The sequence below is a fragment of the Typopeltis vanoorti genome, chromosome 5 (assembly GCF_054136105.1).
Source record: "Typopeltis vanoorti isolate ZY-2024b chromosome 5, IOZ_Tvanoo_1.0, whole genome shotgun sequence".
Classification (NCBI taxonomy): Eukaryota; Metazoa; Arthropoda; class Arachnida; order Uropygi; family Thelyphonidae; genus Typopeltis; species Typopeltis vanoorti.
Genome location: NC_143553.1, coordinates 26374566 through 26391283, shown reverse-complemented (window position 1 = coordinate 26391283; position 16718 = coordinate 26374566). Strand labels below are relative to the sequence as shown.

Sequence of the window (16718 nt, the reverse complement as noted above, 5' to 3'; positions counted from 1 at the left end):
ACATCATACTTTTCCTCACCCAACAATCAATGCTTCAGACCTTTCACCAGAAAGTGATCAGAAAAATCCTATTCAAATTAGATACCAAAAAAAGTCTCCTTGCAGTATTCCTTTATTTCTCCTGAAGATTTGTGCACCATAATTATTCCCTCAAAAAAAAGTATTATTAGCCATTTCGAAAAGAATGATATATTATTCTGTTTTAAAAATGACTTAAATTCCTTTTCAAGAGGAATTGGAATCAGTACATTGTCAGGCTTCCCTCTCTCAATATTTGTAATTCAAGAAGGGACTGTGGTCCTGAAAGGGAACATTTTTTTTTCGTACTGTTCAAAATTTATATATGAGGGTGGTTCCATAAGTTTCAGGCCTGACTAACTCTTAGAGGTGATAGAAAGAAAATAACCATGTCACTTTTCGACATAATCTCCCTTTACTTTAACACTCTTTTCACATCTTTGAATTAACATTTCTATGCTCTTGAAAAAATATCCTGTACTTTTGTTTGCAAAATGGCCTAAAACTGATTCTTTCACCTCGTTGTCATCTGCAAATTTTCTTCCTTAAAGGTCTTGCTTCAGTTTCGAGAAGAGGTACTAGTCACTGAGTGCAAGATTCTGGGCTGTTGGGTGGGTGGTCAATCTCCTGGAAGTCACAGTCCTTCACAACAGTAGCCATATGGCGTTGCGCAGTTTGTGTAGGAGTGAAGCATAATATTCTGCATTCACGGTGGTATTCATTTCCTGGTGACAATGGATTTCAGTGCACTTCTCTCTGATTTCCTTGGTAAATCTCTAAAAATACTTACAGGAACAGGTCACATGATGCTCTTTCTGAATAGAGGAGAAGTGGGGGTACCCCACCTTGCGCTGACCTTCGTCATGTGAAGCTTCTTGTTAATGATGTGAAAGACAGTTGTTATAGAATGCCCCAACCTTGCTGAGATTTCTTTGAGCTTCAACCATCTGTCATCGAGCAGTTCCTCCTCAACAAGAGAGACATTTTCCTCAGTCATCACTTCCTCAGTCCGACCATAACGAGGACCATCTTTGACGCTTTCTCTTCCTAGGCAAAACTGTTTAGCTCATTATTTCATGGTGGAATATGATGGAGAAGCTTCCCCACAAACACCATCCAATCAGTGTTTGATAGCACTTGGAGAAAGCCTTTCTTTGGTGAAAAACTTTGGAGGCACTTGTTTCACATCGTTGTACTCAATTTTTAACATTACAGCCACTTAGTGTACCACAAATTAGTGAAATGAGTGCCTCCAACTGAATGACACAGGTAGAGTTGAAACTGGTACACTAACCTCCCCATAGATGGTGCCATCTGTCACACACGGTGTTTTAAAATTGGTATGAAATTTGTATATCAGGCCTGAAACCTTTGGAACCTACTTCATATCTTGAACAGTTTTACATTCAGGATTCCAAATTATTGTCTCCTTTCTGATTTTTTTTTAAAGCAAATAACATTTACATACCTTTTATTTTAAATTAAAGATACCAAGAAATTATATACTTGGTTTAATCCATTATCCAAGTGTAAGCAAACAAAGTTTGCACCTGAAGCATCTTTCAGGACTGGGTCAACTTGTGACTTCACATCATTTGCCAGTATCTCATAATGCAAAGCATATCTTCTTGCGGACATGTATAATGCTATGCATTATGGGAAGGGTCACTGCCCAGACCAGTTTCGACCTTTATTAAAGTCTCATCAGTGGGAGCCAGACCCAGAGGTGAGATTTATTAAAGTCTCATCAGTTGGAGCCAGACCCGGAGGTGAGATACCAAGGTTGAAGTAATTCAGAAGTCATATTTTCCTATATGAGTTGCCAAAAGGTGTCACACCTTATTATTAAAATACTCTGGATTTGGAGATAGATAGTTGTTGAAAGTTTTTCACTTGATTATATTATAAATTAAAGATACCAAGAAATTATATACTTGGTTTAATCCATTATCCAGGTGTAAGCAAACAAAGGTTGCACCTTTATAATATAACCAAGTGAAAAAAAAAACTTTCAACAACTATCTATCTCCAATCCAGAGTATTTTAATAATAAGGTGTGACACCTTTTGGCAACTCATATAGGAAAATATGACTTCTGCATTACTTCAACCTTAGTATCTCACCTCCGGGTCTGGCTCCCATTGATGAGACCTCAATAAAGGTCGAAACTGGTCTGGGTAGTGACCCTTCCCATAATGCATAGCATTATACATGTCCGCAAAGAGATGTGCTTTCCATTATGACTAAAGCAAGTTATGTGAAGTCAATACCACTTTTGCCATGAGTTGCCCCAATCCTGAAAGATACTTCAGGTGCAGACTTTGTTTGCTTATACTTGGATAATGGATTAAACCAAGTATATAATTTCTTGGTATCTTTAATTTATAATATAACCAAGTGAAAAACTTTCAACAAGTGCTTTTTATTTTTTTAAGCTGTTGGTGGTAAAGTTTCCAGGATATGGTTAGAGTTAGCAGCGCTCAACTACAGAAATCTGGATGGATATCCTGTTTTCCTTCTTGCTCTCTCTTCTTACTAAACTTATTGCAGTGCTTATGCAATTTCCACTCTGTAATCTAGATATTTTATGGCAGACATACATTTTTGCTGGTCAAGAGGAAACTACTGTTTACATTTCAACTAAACTTGTTGCAGTGCTTATGCAATTTCCACTCTGTAATCTAGATATTTTATGGCAGACATACATTTTTGCTGGTCAAGAGGAAACTACTGTTTACATTTCAATCTGTCTTTGAATGGCATAAGGCTTTCATTCATACTCACTCTCTCTCTCAGGAATAATAAAATAAAACTCTCTCACAAATAATAAAATCCAATATATGTCCAAACACTTTTTTGTAATTTTTCTCATGTTATTGCTCATTACAGAGTAAAATGATAGCTACTGATCACATCTGTAGACTCAACCCATAGTGTCGTTGTATGCACATACAGCAATGGATTTGTCTTTCTTGAAACCATTCTTCTTTGCAGATTCCATTGATGGATTGTTCAGGGTGGATAGCAGAAAAACATCTTTCTTGTATTTCCAACATATTGCAAAGACTTTCCATCGGTGATAAACTCAGATTCACCCCTCTAATAATTTACTTGATGCCAGATCTCGAGGCATGTCTCACATTTTTTCATTTACGGTACAATAATTAATTGTAAAATGTTGTAAAAGCAAATTAGCAATTTCAGGACATGTACAGTAGTTATCCATTGTAACTCATTATCTTTTCCCCAGTAAGGGGGGCTAGTAACTCTATGGCTACATGCATCAACAGGGGAAGATCTGAATATTTATCTTGCTCGAGTACAGTCTGCTTTCCTATATAAGGTTTGAAATCCGAAAGATATCCACTTTTCGCTTCTCAAAGCATAAATTTACCCTATACTTTTGGAGAATATACTGTTTACATTTCAATCTGTCTTTGAATGACATAAAGCTTTCATTGATACTCACTCTCTCAGGAATATATAGTGATATATTTTCCAACAATTTTTCATAAGAAAATCATTAATATTGTTGAGGTCTAGGTAAGGATATGTTGCCTAATCATATTCCTCATTATTCTGAAAATGCAAATACTTTACGATGAGACTGAATTGTTTTTCAGTCATAACATCAGGAAACATTGCCGTGTTCAGAATCCATTCTGTAGGCCAATACATTTTGAGTGTGTGCTTTTTCACGATACCTTGCACAATCATAGGCGCTATAAATGTAAATAGCATGTTGATATCTATTGGACTCCAAAGTATACTGTGAGAATGTGGACTGTACCATTCCTAGTTCGGGGGCCAAATTATCATTCTGTCTCCAAGTCAAGGGCCGGATCAAATTATTAAATAAAATAAATTAATATTAAATGAATTAAAACAACTTGCTACTTCATATTTCATTTATTTATAATATAATGCTTTGGTATGAAGCTCTACATAAATTTTATAATATAATGAACGACATAACAATTTAATGTGAAGATTGGCTTTGTACTTCAACTACAAGACTATCAATATTGACGTTAATATTACTTAAGGATAATCGCTTAGAATTTTCAAGGTTTTCATCCGTTATTCTTGTCCGAATTTTCGATTTATTGTATTTCATCCTGGAAAAAAACTGTTCACACATATATGTGCTGCCGAAAAGACAAATGATTTTTCTTGAAAAGGCGTGTAAATTTGTATATTTTTCTTCCACCAAATAAAATTTATAAAAATTCGTCAAAGCAATGTTGTTAACTTGTGATTTTAGCACTAAATCTGCCTGAAGCTCAATAAATTCCATCTATAAGTTTTCTGGCACATTATTTACATCAGCATCCATCGGACGAGCAAATATAGCGAATGTGGAGTCTTTGTTTTTGAAGTCAGCAAACCTTGTATCAAATTGCACTATTAGTGCCTTCAGTTCATCTCCATAACAATTATAAGGGATATTTTTATGAGTTGCTAGAGTAGGAAAATGATAACAATTTTTAACTCTTATCTGACTTTCCAACAATCTTAGTTTATTACAAAAAGCTTTGACATGTCCATGCAGTTCATGAACTAATTGTCCTTGTTTTTGCAATTTAAGATTCAGTTCGTTTAGGTATCCGGCGACATCTACAAGGAATGCTAAATCACACACCCACTCATCATCTTTTACTTGGTTAATTGTGTTTCCTTTTATGTCCATAAAATCTGCAATGTCTTGTCTCAGATCATAAAATCATTTTAACATTTTACTTTTACTCAACCACCGCACTTCACAATAATAAGACACATCTTCATAATCCGAAAATAGGTCTGCCAAATACTCCTTAAATTGGCGGTGATTAAGTGCATGTGACCTAATAAAGTTAATACTGGCTACTACAACTTCCATAACATTTGTGAATTTAATCGATTTTTCATACAGATTTTGTTGGTAGATAATGCAGTGAAAATTTGTTAAATTTTCCTGATGGATTTGTAGTTCTATTGCTCTTTCATGAACTATTCCAATAAATCCCTTCTGTGCACCAACCATTGCAGGGGCTCCATCAGTGCATATGCCAGATAGTGAACTCCATTTAAGCCCAAATCTCTCGAAGACTGTGTTGACTGTTTCAAATATATCTTCACTGGTAGTTGTTCCTTTTAATGGCCGAAGCGCCAGTAATTCTTCTGTGATGTTGAAATCTGCATCAACTCCTCGAATAAATATTGCTAGTTGTGCTGTATTGGAGGCATCGGTGCTGTCATCCAAAGCAATTGAAAATGCTTCCAATCTAGCAATCTTCTCTTTTAAACTTTTTTTGATATCATCAGCCATATAATAGTCCGTCAGATAATAGTACATCTCGACAAACAAATATTCTCGAAGTCTTTTTTCTTTTCAGGCATTCTTTGATAAATTCTCCTTCACCAAATGACTTAGAATGCTTAGTGATTTTTTCGCTTACCACAAAGCTGGCTTTGACAATGCTGTGGTGCTGCATTCTTTGCTTGTTGAACATTTGCTGCTGGGTATCCAAGTTCTTCTTCAACTTCTGTATTTCATCTTTTCGTAGTTGTCCATCAATTTTTGGGTGATCCGCATGTCTCGAAGTAAAGTGTCTCTTCAAGTTGTATTCTTTGTTCACGGATACGGATTCGTTGCACAGCAAACATACAAGCAAACCTTTATTCAGAATAAAATAATAATCCTCCTTCCAGCTGTCTTGAAATTGACGATTCTCTGCATCTACTTTTTTTTTTGCAATAACCCCTGACATTGTCCCAAATTTATAAGCGATATTCAGAACTGTCAAACAAAACTGTCTTCTACACATCAGGCACTGAACAGAATACAACATCAATGTAGGCACCGAACAAAGCACAACATCAATGCAAGTACCAAACTGACACGTTGTAACATGTTCACACACACGCTGCTAGTCAAAGTGAGAAAGAGATCTTGGTTGGAGAAAACAGTGTGTTTTGTGCAAGTCATATGATATCAGCTTAATGTGAGTTAGTAGAACACACCATGTTTTTCCCACCATGAATCAGACAAACTTCGCTGAAATAGATTAGGGCCATATCCGGCCCGCAGGCTGGCGGTTGCCCATATGTATTTTAAGGTGTTCCACTGTATTAATATTTCATTAATGTAAATATTGAAAAGTGTTGGAGACAGATGGCATCCCTATCTTACTCCTTGGTTTATAGATTGTTTTTCGGACAACTTTTCATTTATTTTTATTTTTATTTCATTATCTTTTTATATATTCAATATTGCATGTAGTAAAATATTAGGTATATTTATTCTTTGTAATATATCAAACAGTATATATCTTTTTACTTTGTCAAATGCTTTATCGTAATCTATAATCGAAAGATGAGTTTCCAAATTATTATTATCAGGTCTTATATATTATATAATAATTTATATTATAATATATTATATAATATAATAATTATATAATATCTGGATGCTGACTATCACGTTCTTTCCTAATATCCTCATTTTTAATATGATATTGCCATTGATGCCATCTGTTCATGCCCCTAATCTTTCTCAGGACTCTCATATCTACGGTCTCTATACGGTCTTTGGTCAAGTGTTTTACTTCTAACCCAGCTCTCAGATCAATAAGTTAAAATTGGTTTAAACACTGTCTTGTATGCAGCTAATTTAGTGTTTTGGATAATTTCTCTCTTATTCCATATAAATTTATTCAGTTGACTTCCTACCATACCAGCTTTGTTGATTCTGTTATCTATTTCCATATTTAACTTACCATCTTCACTAAAAATCATGCTTAAGTAGTTGAAATGCTTTACTTGTTCTATAAGTTCTCCATTCACAATGCAGTTGATATTTTCAATGTTTCTACCTATTTTCGTTGTCATTGGCTTTTTAATGCTGACCTACCATATCTATTAGAACAGTTATTCAATTTAGTCAGGGAATCTTGCAGACTTGTAGCGGATTTATTTAGAAGTATAACATCATCCGCATAAAGCAAAGAGCAGAAATTACCATCTCCAATTTTGATATCATGTTTAATACCACTTTCCTTCATAATGTGATCAGTATAGATAATGAATAAGAGAGGGGATAATATACATCCTTGTCTGACACCAGATTTAACATTAAACCATCTTTCTGTACTTCCTTCAATTCTAGCTACTGACTTACAACTTAAATAAAGACTAAGTATTGCTTGATATAATGCTCCATTGACACCATATAACTGTAGCATTTGGAATAGCTTCTCTCTTGGCACCTTGTCATATGCCTTTTCTACAAAACTTAAATACAGATCTTTGTTATATTCCCATGATTTCTCAACTATTTGTCGTAAAGTGAAAATCTGATCCTGATAGCCTCTATTTGGCCTGAATCCAGCTTGTTCTTCACCAAGCTTCTCTTCCACAATCCTTCTCAACCGTTTCTCAGGTATACTTACCAGGAACACTTAATAAAGAAATGCCTCTGTAATTCTCACATTCAGTTTTATTTTCCTTTTCATATATGGGTACTATGAGAGCTCTACTCCAATCATCTGGAATTTGTCCCTCTGTCCAGATCTTCTGAACTATGCAGTGCAGCCACTGTAAGACTTTTATACCTCCATACTTGAGCATTTCTGGTCGAATATCATCTACTCCTGCTGCCTTTCCACATTTCAGGCTTTTGATGGCTTTTTCTACTTCAAGCATGGATATGTATTCCTGACTGCATGCCTGGTCAGTGTTTTTTACCACTGTGCTGTCATCACTGCTTGTTTCATTTAGCAGTTTTTTTCAAAGTAATCACTCCATACTTCAAGGATATCTTTTTCTCCTGTTTTCATGTCACCTTTATCATTTCTAATTCCTTTTGCACTCTTTCCTCCATTTCTGAGCTTCTTCAACAACCTCCAGAATATCTTGTCACCTTCTTTATATTTATTTTCTATGTTCTTGCCAAAGTCCTTCCATGACTTTTTTTTAACCAGTTTTACACAGTGTTTAGCTTGCTTACATTTGTCTCTGTATGCTCTAAGAGCACAAGCTGACTTATTTGCCAGGAACTTTTGATATGCTTTCTTCTTTTCCTTCACTGCATCTTGAACTTTCTGTGTCCACCATGGAGTTCTGATTTTGATATCCTTGCACACAGCCTCACCACATGCCTCTCTGGCTGAATCAATCAGTCTTCAGGGCTTGCCACTAAATCTCCAAGGTTTGGTTCCTGTTCTCAAAACCCTTGCATTTTTTCTTGAATAATATTTGTGTATTTTAGTCTACAGTTCACATCTGAGAGCTGCACAACTTTTATTTGCTTTAAAACTTTCTTACATGTTCTTCTTTTCAATATGAAATTCAATTTTATCCTGCTCAAGACTAAATAGTAATCACTTCCAATTTCAAATCCTCTGTACACTCTGGTGTCCTGCACCAGTGAGAAAACATCACTATCAACAATGACATAGTCAATGAGACTTTTCTTATTCCTTGCCTCTTCTATCTATGTGAATTTGTGCATGTTTTTATGTTGGAACATTATGTTAGTAATAACCAGTCCATGTCTTGAGCAGAAATCCAACAGGTATTTGCCATTATTAATAGCAATTTATTCTGATATTTCTATTGTAGGATGACACTATTTTTAAACATTAATTTCTGCAATTACCCAATATCACATAATGCCTTCATTTATAATAATCAGAAAATAATATAAATGAGAAAATATACGAAATTTGTTAATTTATAATAATCACAATTTAATTTCAATATTGAAAAATTAAAAGTTTTCTGGTACACAATTACTTTGGAAAAATAACGAATTCAAACAAAAAACGAAAGTTACTTAGCAGTTTTATGTGTGTGAGATAGTTTTTTTTTTTTTTTTTTTTGTTGGGGGGTTAGCTATCAAAGGTGAAATGTAATTTTAATTTTATTATGAAAAATTTAGAAATGAAATTTCACTTTTGATGTATCGCTACTTCAAAACTGCTGCATAATATCTAAAATAGCAGAAAATATGTACATAACAGCTTATTTCATAACAGTCATTTAGTTCAATTTGTAATGAACGATTTGGGGAAACCAAGAAAGTTGAAGTATAAAGAACTACAGATTACATTAAAGATTATACATTACACGATATTATTGAAGATTTATGTATAGTTTTCTATAAAGCAAAATCGTGAAAGTTCGAACCTTCATACAATCTGTGAACTAATCGTCAAACTAAGATTATGAATAGAAAACTAAAGAAAATTTAATTTGGAACAAATGAGGCTGTATTTTTTTTTTAAGATTTGGATTTTCATTAATTTATTAATGAAAATCCAAATCTTAAAAAATCTGATAATGATATTTGTCTTCCAAGATGGTGCAAAATAAGATATTCTTTCATGCTTTCTCCACTTAAATATTGCATCATCTTGGAAGACAAATATCATTATCAGATTTTTTTGCTAATTATCTTGGTCACCAATACATTATTCTCCCAGAACTTAATTCAAGATAATTATTTCTGTCAAACAGTTAATTTGGATTTTCATTAGCTAATTCCAGTTATGAGCAAATGGCAAATACGTTTCTTGATATATGTAACTGAACTTAGCTATATATGTGAGGTAATCTGGTTAAGTGTTCTCCTCCATGTGTGGATTATCGCAACTTCTTATGGACATGACAGCCAAATTGCACTTCTTATCCATGTTTTTTTCAACAGGTATCGTGTATCATATTCAGGGTTTGCTGGACGTACACGTATATCTGAGTTGGTAGGGAAGTTAATCAGCTGCCAAGATGATTGAAGTCCCCGCCCCCCCTGCATTTATCATAAAGACCCATTATCTAAAGAACTCCAATCCATTTTTGGTTTATGCATTCTACCTGATTGAAACCAAAACTGAAATGACTAAATAAATTTACTAAATACCAGATTTGATTTAATTCCATGCAACTGGTATGAAATTATTAATATCATTTTGAATTGTTTTGCCAATAAGAATGGCTTGGTTGTAATATTTAACCACACAGACATTTTCTTGTGTGTATTATAAATTTTATCTAGCTAAACATGCCAAGATTATCTAGATGGCATCCTGTTAATAGAATACATCACTTGTAAGTGGTCATGTAAAGTAAGAAAAAAGATTGCTAACTTTTCAGAAACACATCTTGATCTTCATAAACACTATATATATATACATGAGGGTGCACTGGAAAGTTGTGATAATCACCATGAAGGAATTGACATGTCTTCTTATATATCCTAAAAGAAAAAGAACAAATTATTATAATTTAACAAAACATGTGGGTTAAAGGGTTTTAAGATATGTTCTTTCTTGTGGTTATATCAGTTGCTTTAATATCATTTTTGTTCTAGCTGTTTATCAGAACTTTTCAGCCCCCCCCCTTCCCCACATATATATAAATAAATTATTTTTGATGTATTTTAGAATTTTGAGAGGAATGATACCCACAGAAATATGTTTTAATATTCAGGTTGTTAACCTGAATATTAAAACCACCTTTATACTTTATTATATAAGCATATAGCTAATTCCTTTTGGGAGTATAGCATCTAAATTTAGCAAAGAAGAAAAGCATTTGCACATTTTAATTCATTATTTATTTAACAAGGATTACCGTGTGATTTTTTCAGTGATATGTATCATCCGAATCTTAATATATACAAACTTACTTTTGTGTTAAAGGGTGTGTAGGCTGTAAATTTTTCTGCTTCCTTAGATCTTCATCAAAAATATCTTCATGTCAAAGAGTGAGGTTCTCCTTTGTCTCTCATTGGAAAACAATAATTCCATTGCTAAATTAGTCAGATAAAAATAAGGAAAACTACTGTTAACTTTAAGTTTTGTGTTCTTAGTTTCAAAACCAGATTTTATTAACCAGGTTTTGCCTCCCTTCTTCAGTTTTGTTATCAAAGTACACAATGATAACAAAATAAAAGTTACATAGTTTGGCTATTAAGCATGTATCAGTATCATCCACGTGTGTGTATGTGGTATTATTGAGGTGAAAGGTATAATTTTCATTTTATCCTAATTTTAAGCAAATCCAGTCGTTGATGAGAGAGGACCAAACCTGGTTTAATATAGGTCCTTGAGTTTTATTGCAATGAGTAGGGATGCATAACATTTCAGAAGCATTCTTGAATTTCTATATGTAACTATTGTAAGCAGCATATAAGAAAATAATTATTTCACTTATTTGGCTAATATTTCGCTGGTGTTATCCAACATCTTCAGAACACACAGTTTGTCACAGTACAAGAAACTGCAACAAGTGGACTAGTTTAAAATAATTGTTAATGTACAACACAAGGAACTATAGTCCTAATTAGTGCATCTGTTGTTGGATAAAGAGAGAGATAAAACAGCATTAATTTGATCTTAAAATTACTGTGTCCTAGTCATTTTGGTCTTAAAATGACAGGGAACGGTCATTTTAAAATCAAATGAATACTTTTTTTTTTCTTCTCTCTCCCTCTCTCTCTCTCTATCCAACAATAGATGGTGTCACTACTTAGGACTTTTCCTTTCATTGTTCATTACGGTTTTCTAAAGCTTGGAAGTAATCCAGCTTGTTCCCCTCCACCTGCACACTTTCTTCAAAAAAAAAAAAAAAGGAAGTAAATGTACTTTCAGAAATAATGAAAAAGTAATCAACTGCTAACTATTTGAAGACTCACCAGTTACTTCATGATTGTTGCCAATATGTATTCTACATGGCCTGAATCCAAAGGTGGTTGAAGCCATGAAAAATGCTGGGAGAAACTCAAGTTATCAGTCTGGATATCATCATCAAATTCCTGATATGTACCCTCAAGGGATGTAAAGGATGTGATAGTACTGCATGAAAAACTTACACTATTACTAACTTCCTGTCTACAATTTTCCTCCAAATCAATCTGTTACCTGTCATGACTTCAATATTATCTGATCTTATACTTCTATCTTCTAAGGCACTTTTTTTTACTGTATCAATCCACCTCTGGATCTTTTTCCTGCCAACCTGGCAAAGAACACTTGTTTTGCTAATACTTGTTTAGCTCTGCTAACACATTCCTGGATGCTAACAATATTAACTTCTTTTCTAATATCCTCGTTTTTAATATGACATTGCCACTGATGCCACCTGTTCACGCCTCTAATCTTTCTCAAGACTCTCATATCTGTGGTCTCTAGCCTTTGGTCAAGTGTTTTATTTCTAACCCAACTCTCAGATCCATAGCTAATTTAGTGTTTTTTTCTAATTTCTCTCTTATTTGATATAAATTTATTTAGTTGACTTCCTACCATTCCAGCTTTGTTGATTCTGTTGTCTATTTCCATATTTAATTTACTATCTTCACTAAAAATCGTGCCTAAGTAGCTGAAATGTTTTACTTGTTCTGTGGGTTCTCCTTTCAAAATGCAGTTGATATTTTCATTGCTTCTGCCTATTTTCATTGTCTTTGACTTGTTATTGCTGACCTTCATACCAAATCTATTACAAGAGTTATTCAATTTAGTCAGGGAATCTTGCAGACTTGTAGCAGATTTATTTACAAGTATAATATCACCTGTATAGAGTAAAGAGTTGAGATATTTGGATATTTCCAGGGCATTTGAATGAGTCTGGCATTGTGGGTCTCACCAAACTACCTTATGTGACTTCTCCTTGCGAATGGTTTACCAGCTTTCTCTCTGATAGTTTATTGTTGATCATAGTGAATGGTTTACTTTCATCAGATTTTTCAAGAATGCTGGTACCCGAGGCTCCTATGTTTTCAACTACATTCTTCCTCTTTTACATCAGTGATCCATTCTTTCTGAGATCCAAACCTATTCATGGCTTTGCTGACGATAGTACTCTCTGCTCCTCTTTTCAATTTTAAGAACCTTGTGATGCTCAAGCTGTTTAAAGATCATCTTTAACCAATGCCTTAAACACTGATCTCCTTACCATTTGCAAATGGGGTGAGAATAACTCTGTGAATTTTTAATGCCACCAAAATGCATTCTTGTGTCATTTCCTGGAAGGTAGACCATGCCCCTTTCTCTCTCACTTTTGACAATATTCTGCTCACCAACTATGGTCAATTTTCTGTTATTGATTTGACTCAGATGTAGCCTATCCTGGTACAAGCACATCAGGTCTCTTCAGCTTCCAAAAAAACTTGGTATTCCTGCTCAACTCAACTCCTGACACTTTATAATGCTCAAATTTGCCTGACCTCAGTACTGTTCCTATATTTGTGATGGTGCATCTCAAATGTATCTGAAATGTATCAAGTATACTGGTCTTTTTGGAACTGAAAAGTATACACCAGTATACTTTTCAGTTCCAAACTTATTGAATAAACTTCTCATCTTTCTCCTTCATTCTCCTTCATTTGCACACCTCTCATATCTCAACTGTTTGGAGCAGTTTTCTTCATACTATTTTCCCCAGATTATAGCTCTCTGATCTTCAAGAAACACATTCAATAAATTCCTTTCTTCTTTCTAATTTCTCACCCACTCATGGCACTGTCATGTTATAGGTCAGTATTATATAAAAAAAAAAAAAAAAATTCTGTCTAGCCATTGTTTTAGTAGTTGAATAGCATCAGAAAGGAGGAACTCTTGTATAAGATTTAAGGTCTCATCCCTGAGAATGTTTATGAACAAATTAATGATATTGAAACATGCTTAGATGGTTTCTGTTGCATTCCACTCCTTTGTCTTCTCAGTGAAACAAGGAATTTCTCACATAAGACTCATTTTGTGTAAAATGTGCGACTAGTAACCTTGATAAATAGTTGGGCTAATTAGGGATTGGTGGGTCCTTGGCATCAATAATAGAGCATTAAGGAATGTTAGCATTGTTTACTTTAAGTATGCTATAAATGAGTGTTTGAAACCATTTAATCAGTAGTTTCCTTGGAACATTTGCAGACGCCTTTTACCAGATTATTGGTTAATCGTAGGTCATCAGGTATGCATCTGTGTAATAAGTAAGTCTTTCATTTTTAATTAATATACATAATGTCAGTAATTGCTGTGGAGTTTTTCTTTGTCTTCTCAGAGTTATTAACTCTGCTTTTGAGGTATTATGGAAGGGTGGATTTTGTTTCATGCAAAGCTGAATCAGCTTTACGTTATCCATAGCTTCTCAGTGTAATCATATTATAAAATGATTTTAAATGTAAAACAATAAAAACATTCCTCAACAGCTTCCCAAGGAAGTCTTAATCAGGATGACTGGGAATATAGGGGGGGGGGGGTCTTTAATTCTACCATGTATTCAACTCACGGAAATGTGATATTGAATCAGTGTGAAATAAAGATAGCCTTGATCTTCCCTTCTCCTTCCCACATCACCACATAAACTCTCCATATTTTTACATTCACTTAAGGTGCCATATTCCACCTTAAAAATTACAAGTTTATTTACAGAATCCGCTGTTCATGATATCTGCTATGTAAGAGCAGGCTACTGTGGATCAGTCTTTATTGCAAGACAAGTCATATATTTTGAGAATCAAAGAAAAGTTCTCCAAAATGAAGCAGAGAGGTAACATTACATCTTCTTTCCACTTCCTAAATGAAGGTCATCAAATATGTGGCTACAAACTAAAATGGTTTGCATTTTAGCAGTATGGTTTTTGCAGTAGCTGTTTCCAGAAATTCAAGGAAGTTTCTGAAATGCTATGCCCTCCATACCATTGCAGTAAAAATCACATACTCATATTAAACCTCGTTTGATCTTCAACCTGAAACCCCTAGGAGGCAGGAGATGAACATTATACCTTTTATCTCAGCAGTACTGCACACAAATGATAATTGTTATCTGCATATAACTGCTTAATTGTTTGTTTTAATCTGTATGAATTTTGTAGATGGCTCTGATTTGAACATCTTCGTTTATGTGTTTACTTCTTATGATTTATCAGATAAGGACAGCAACCCCTCTAGAGCTAAGTGTTTTTAGTTTGCATGAATTCAAACTACAGAAGCCTGAGAGATATATAAACTTGTTTTTATTATATTTTATTATAGAATGAAATTTAAATAAATGATGAACTTTCATTAAGCAGTTTATCCACTTGGCATGTTTTACTTAATAGTTAACTAATTCTCATTTCAGACCTTTGAAGAAATTGACTTTCAGTCTCCCAGAAATGTCACAATGGATAGGCAAACTTTCTACTGCATAACGATACCTGGAGAAAATGCATGGGTGCAAGAAATATCCTTTAATAATGCTCTTTCATTTTTAGATATATGGAAGGAAAAAAGTCGCATTTATTAAATATATGATGTTACTAAATTACTTTCATAACTTCAAACCATAATTAAAAAAAAAAAAAAATGAAGTGGAGTGGAGTATGATGTATAGTGTTGCCTGAAACATGTCACATCTCCAAGTTTTATTGACAAAGGATTTTAATTTTTTTATTTATTTTGGTCTGGTTTCTTGTAGTTCTTCCAGCTTGAGTACTGCTGAGGGCTGGGTTCTGTGAGTTGCAGTAATCTGTTCTTGCAACAAAACAAAACTCCCACATATGTGAATATGGATGGTTTTTTTTTTTAACCAAATTATGATAAATAATTTAGTAACATATCCCTACATCTTTCAAGAAATGTCAGTTGATTTAATTGTCTAGATTGATGATATTTCAGCTTAACCATATTGTTTTGCTTTGGAGTAAAACCAACATTCAGTTCTTCCATTATTTCATTTCAGTTATATCCTACTCCCAGAAGTTTCTGGGAGTAGGATATAAATGTAATGCACGTCTCCACACAAAATTAAATGAAATTCAATAGAAATAGGACTGCAGTACTAACTATTTGGAGTACCCTTTGTGGACATCTGCTAGAGGCTTTGGTTGTTAAAGAATAGAATTTTCAAAGCCTTGCAAATAGGAGGAGGAAGAGTGTTGGTGGGGGGATATGATTTATTGAGACATAATTTAGTCAGGGGTTGTTATCAGGTTGACATAGAAATTTTTTATACAATGGGAGAGGGGAGTAGAAGAAATGAAGAGGCCATCCCTGGAAACTGTATCCTTATAGGAGGGTGTGAGCAATGGATTGAGGGAAGGTTCTTTGCATGGAGAGTGGTTGGTAAGTTGCACGGTTGGATGAAATTTGTGTGTGATAGTGTGTACGAGGGTGGTCTGAAAAGTTCTCGGCCTCGACCATAAATGGCAACACCATCAGCAAGATGTTTTTTTTCTAAATTTGTACATCTGTCATAAGCATCCATGTGAAATTGCAGGTCATTGTATCAAGTATTTTTTTTTATACAGCTGTTGGAACCAAAGTGTTATCTGTATCTCTTGAAATGGATAAAATAGAATATCATATGGTTATAAAATTCTTTGTAAAAGCAGTTTAAAGCCAAAAGAAATTCATTCAAAGTTCATGAAAGTTTATGGGTACTCTTCTTCTTCGTTTTCAACAATTAAGAAATGGGCTACTGAGTTTAAACATGGCTGTAACAGCCTTCAAGATAATCCATGTGAAGGACGTCCAAAAAGTGTAACAACACCAGAAATCATTGATCAAGTGCACAATATGGTACTGGATAACTGGCGAGTCAAAGTGCATGAAATTGCTGAGACTATAGGACATTTCAAAAGAACGTGTAGGATATATTTTGCATGAAGATTTGCAAATGAAAAAGCTTTGCGCAAGATGGGTGCCGTGGAGATCAAAAACGCACTCACACGAAAATCTCTGAAC

General features: G+C 34.1%; 1 protein-coding gene across 4 annotated transcripts in view; it reads left to right on the top strand.

Moving 5' to 3' along the window:
- Positions 1 to 16718, top strand: part of LOC150106270 (mini-chromosome maintenance complex-binding protein) — a 219422-nt gene that overhangs the window by 86065 nt on the left and 116639 nt on the right. For all 4 annotated transcript variants that reach the window (XM_090392291.1, XM_090392292.1, XM_090392293.1 and 1 more), the window contains exon 5: positions 15115 to 15220. In XM_090392291.1, coding sequence (XP_090248417.1) covers positions 15115 to 15220 — 106 coding nt within the window. The remainder of the gene's footprint in view (positions 1 to 15114; positions 15221 to 16718) is intronic.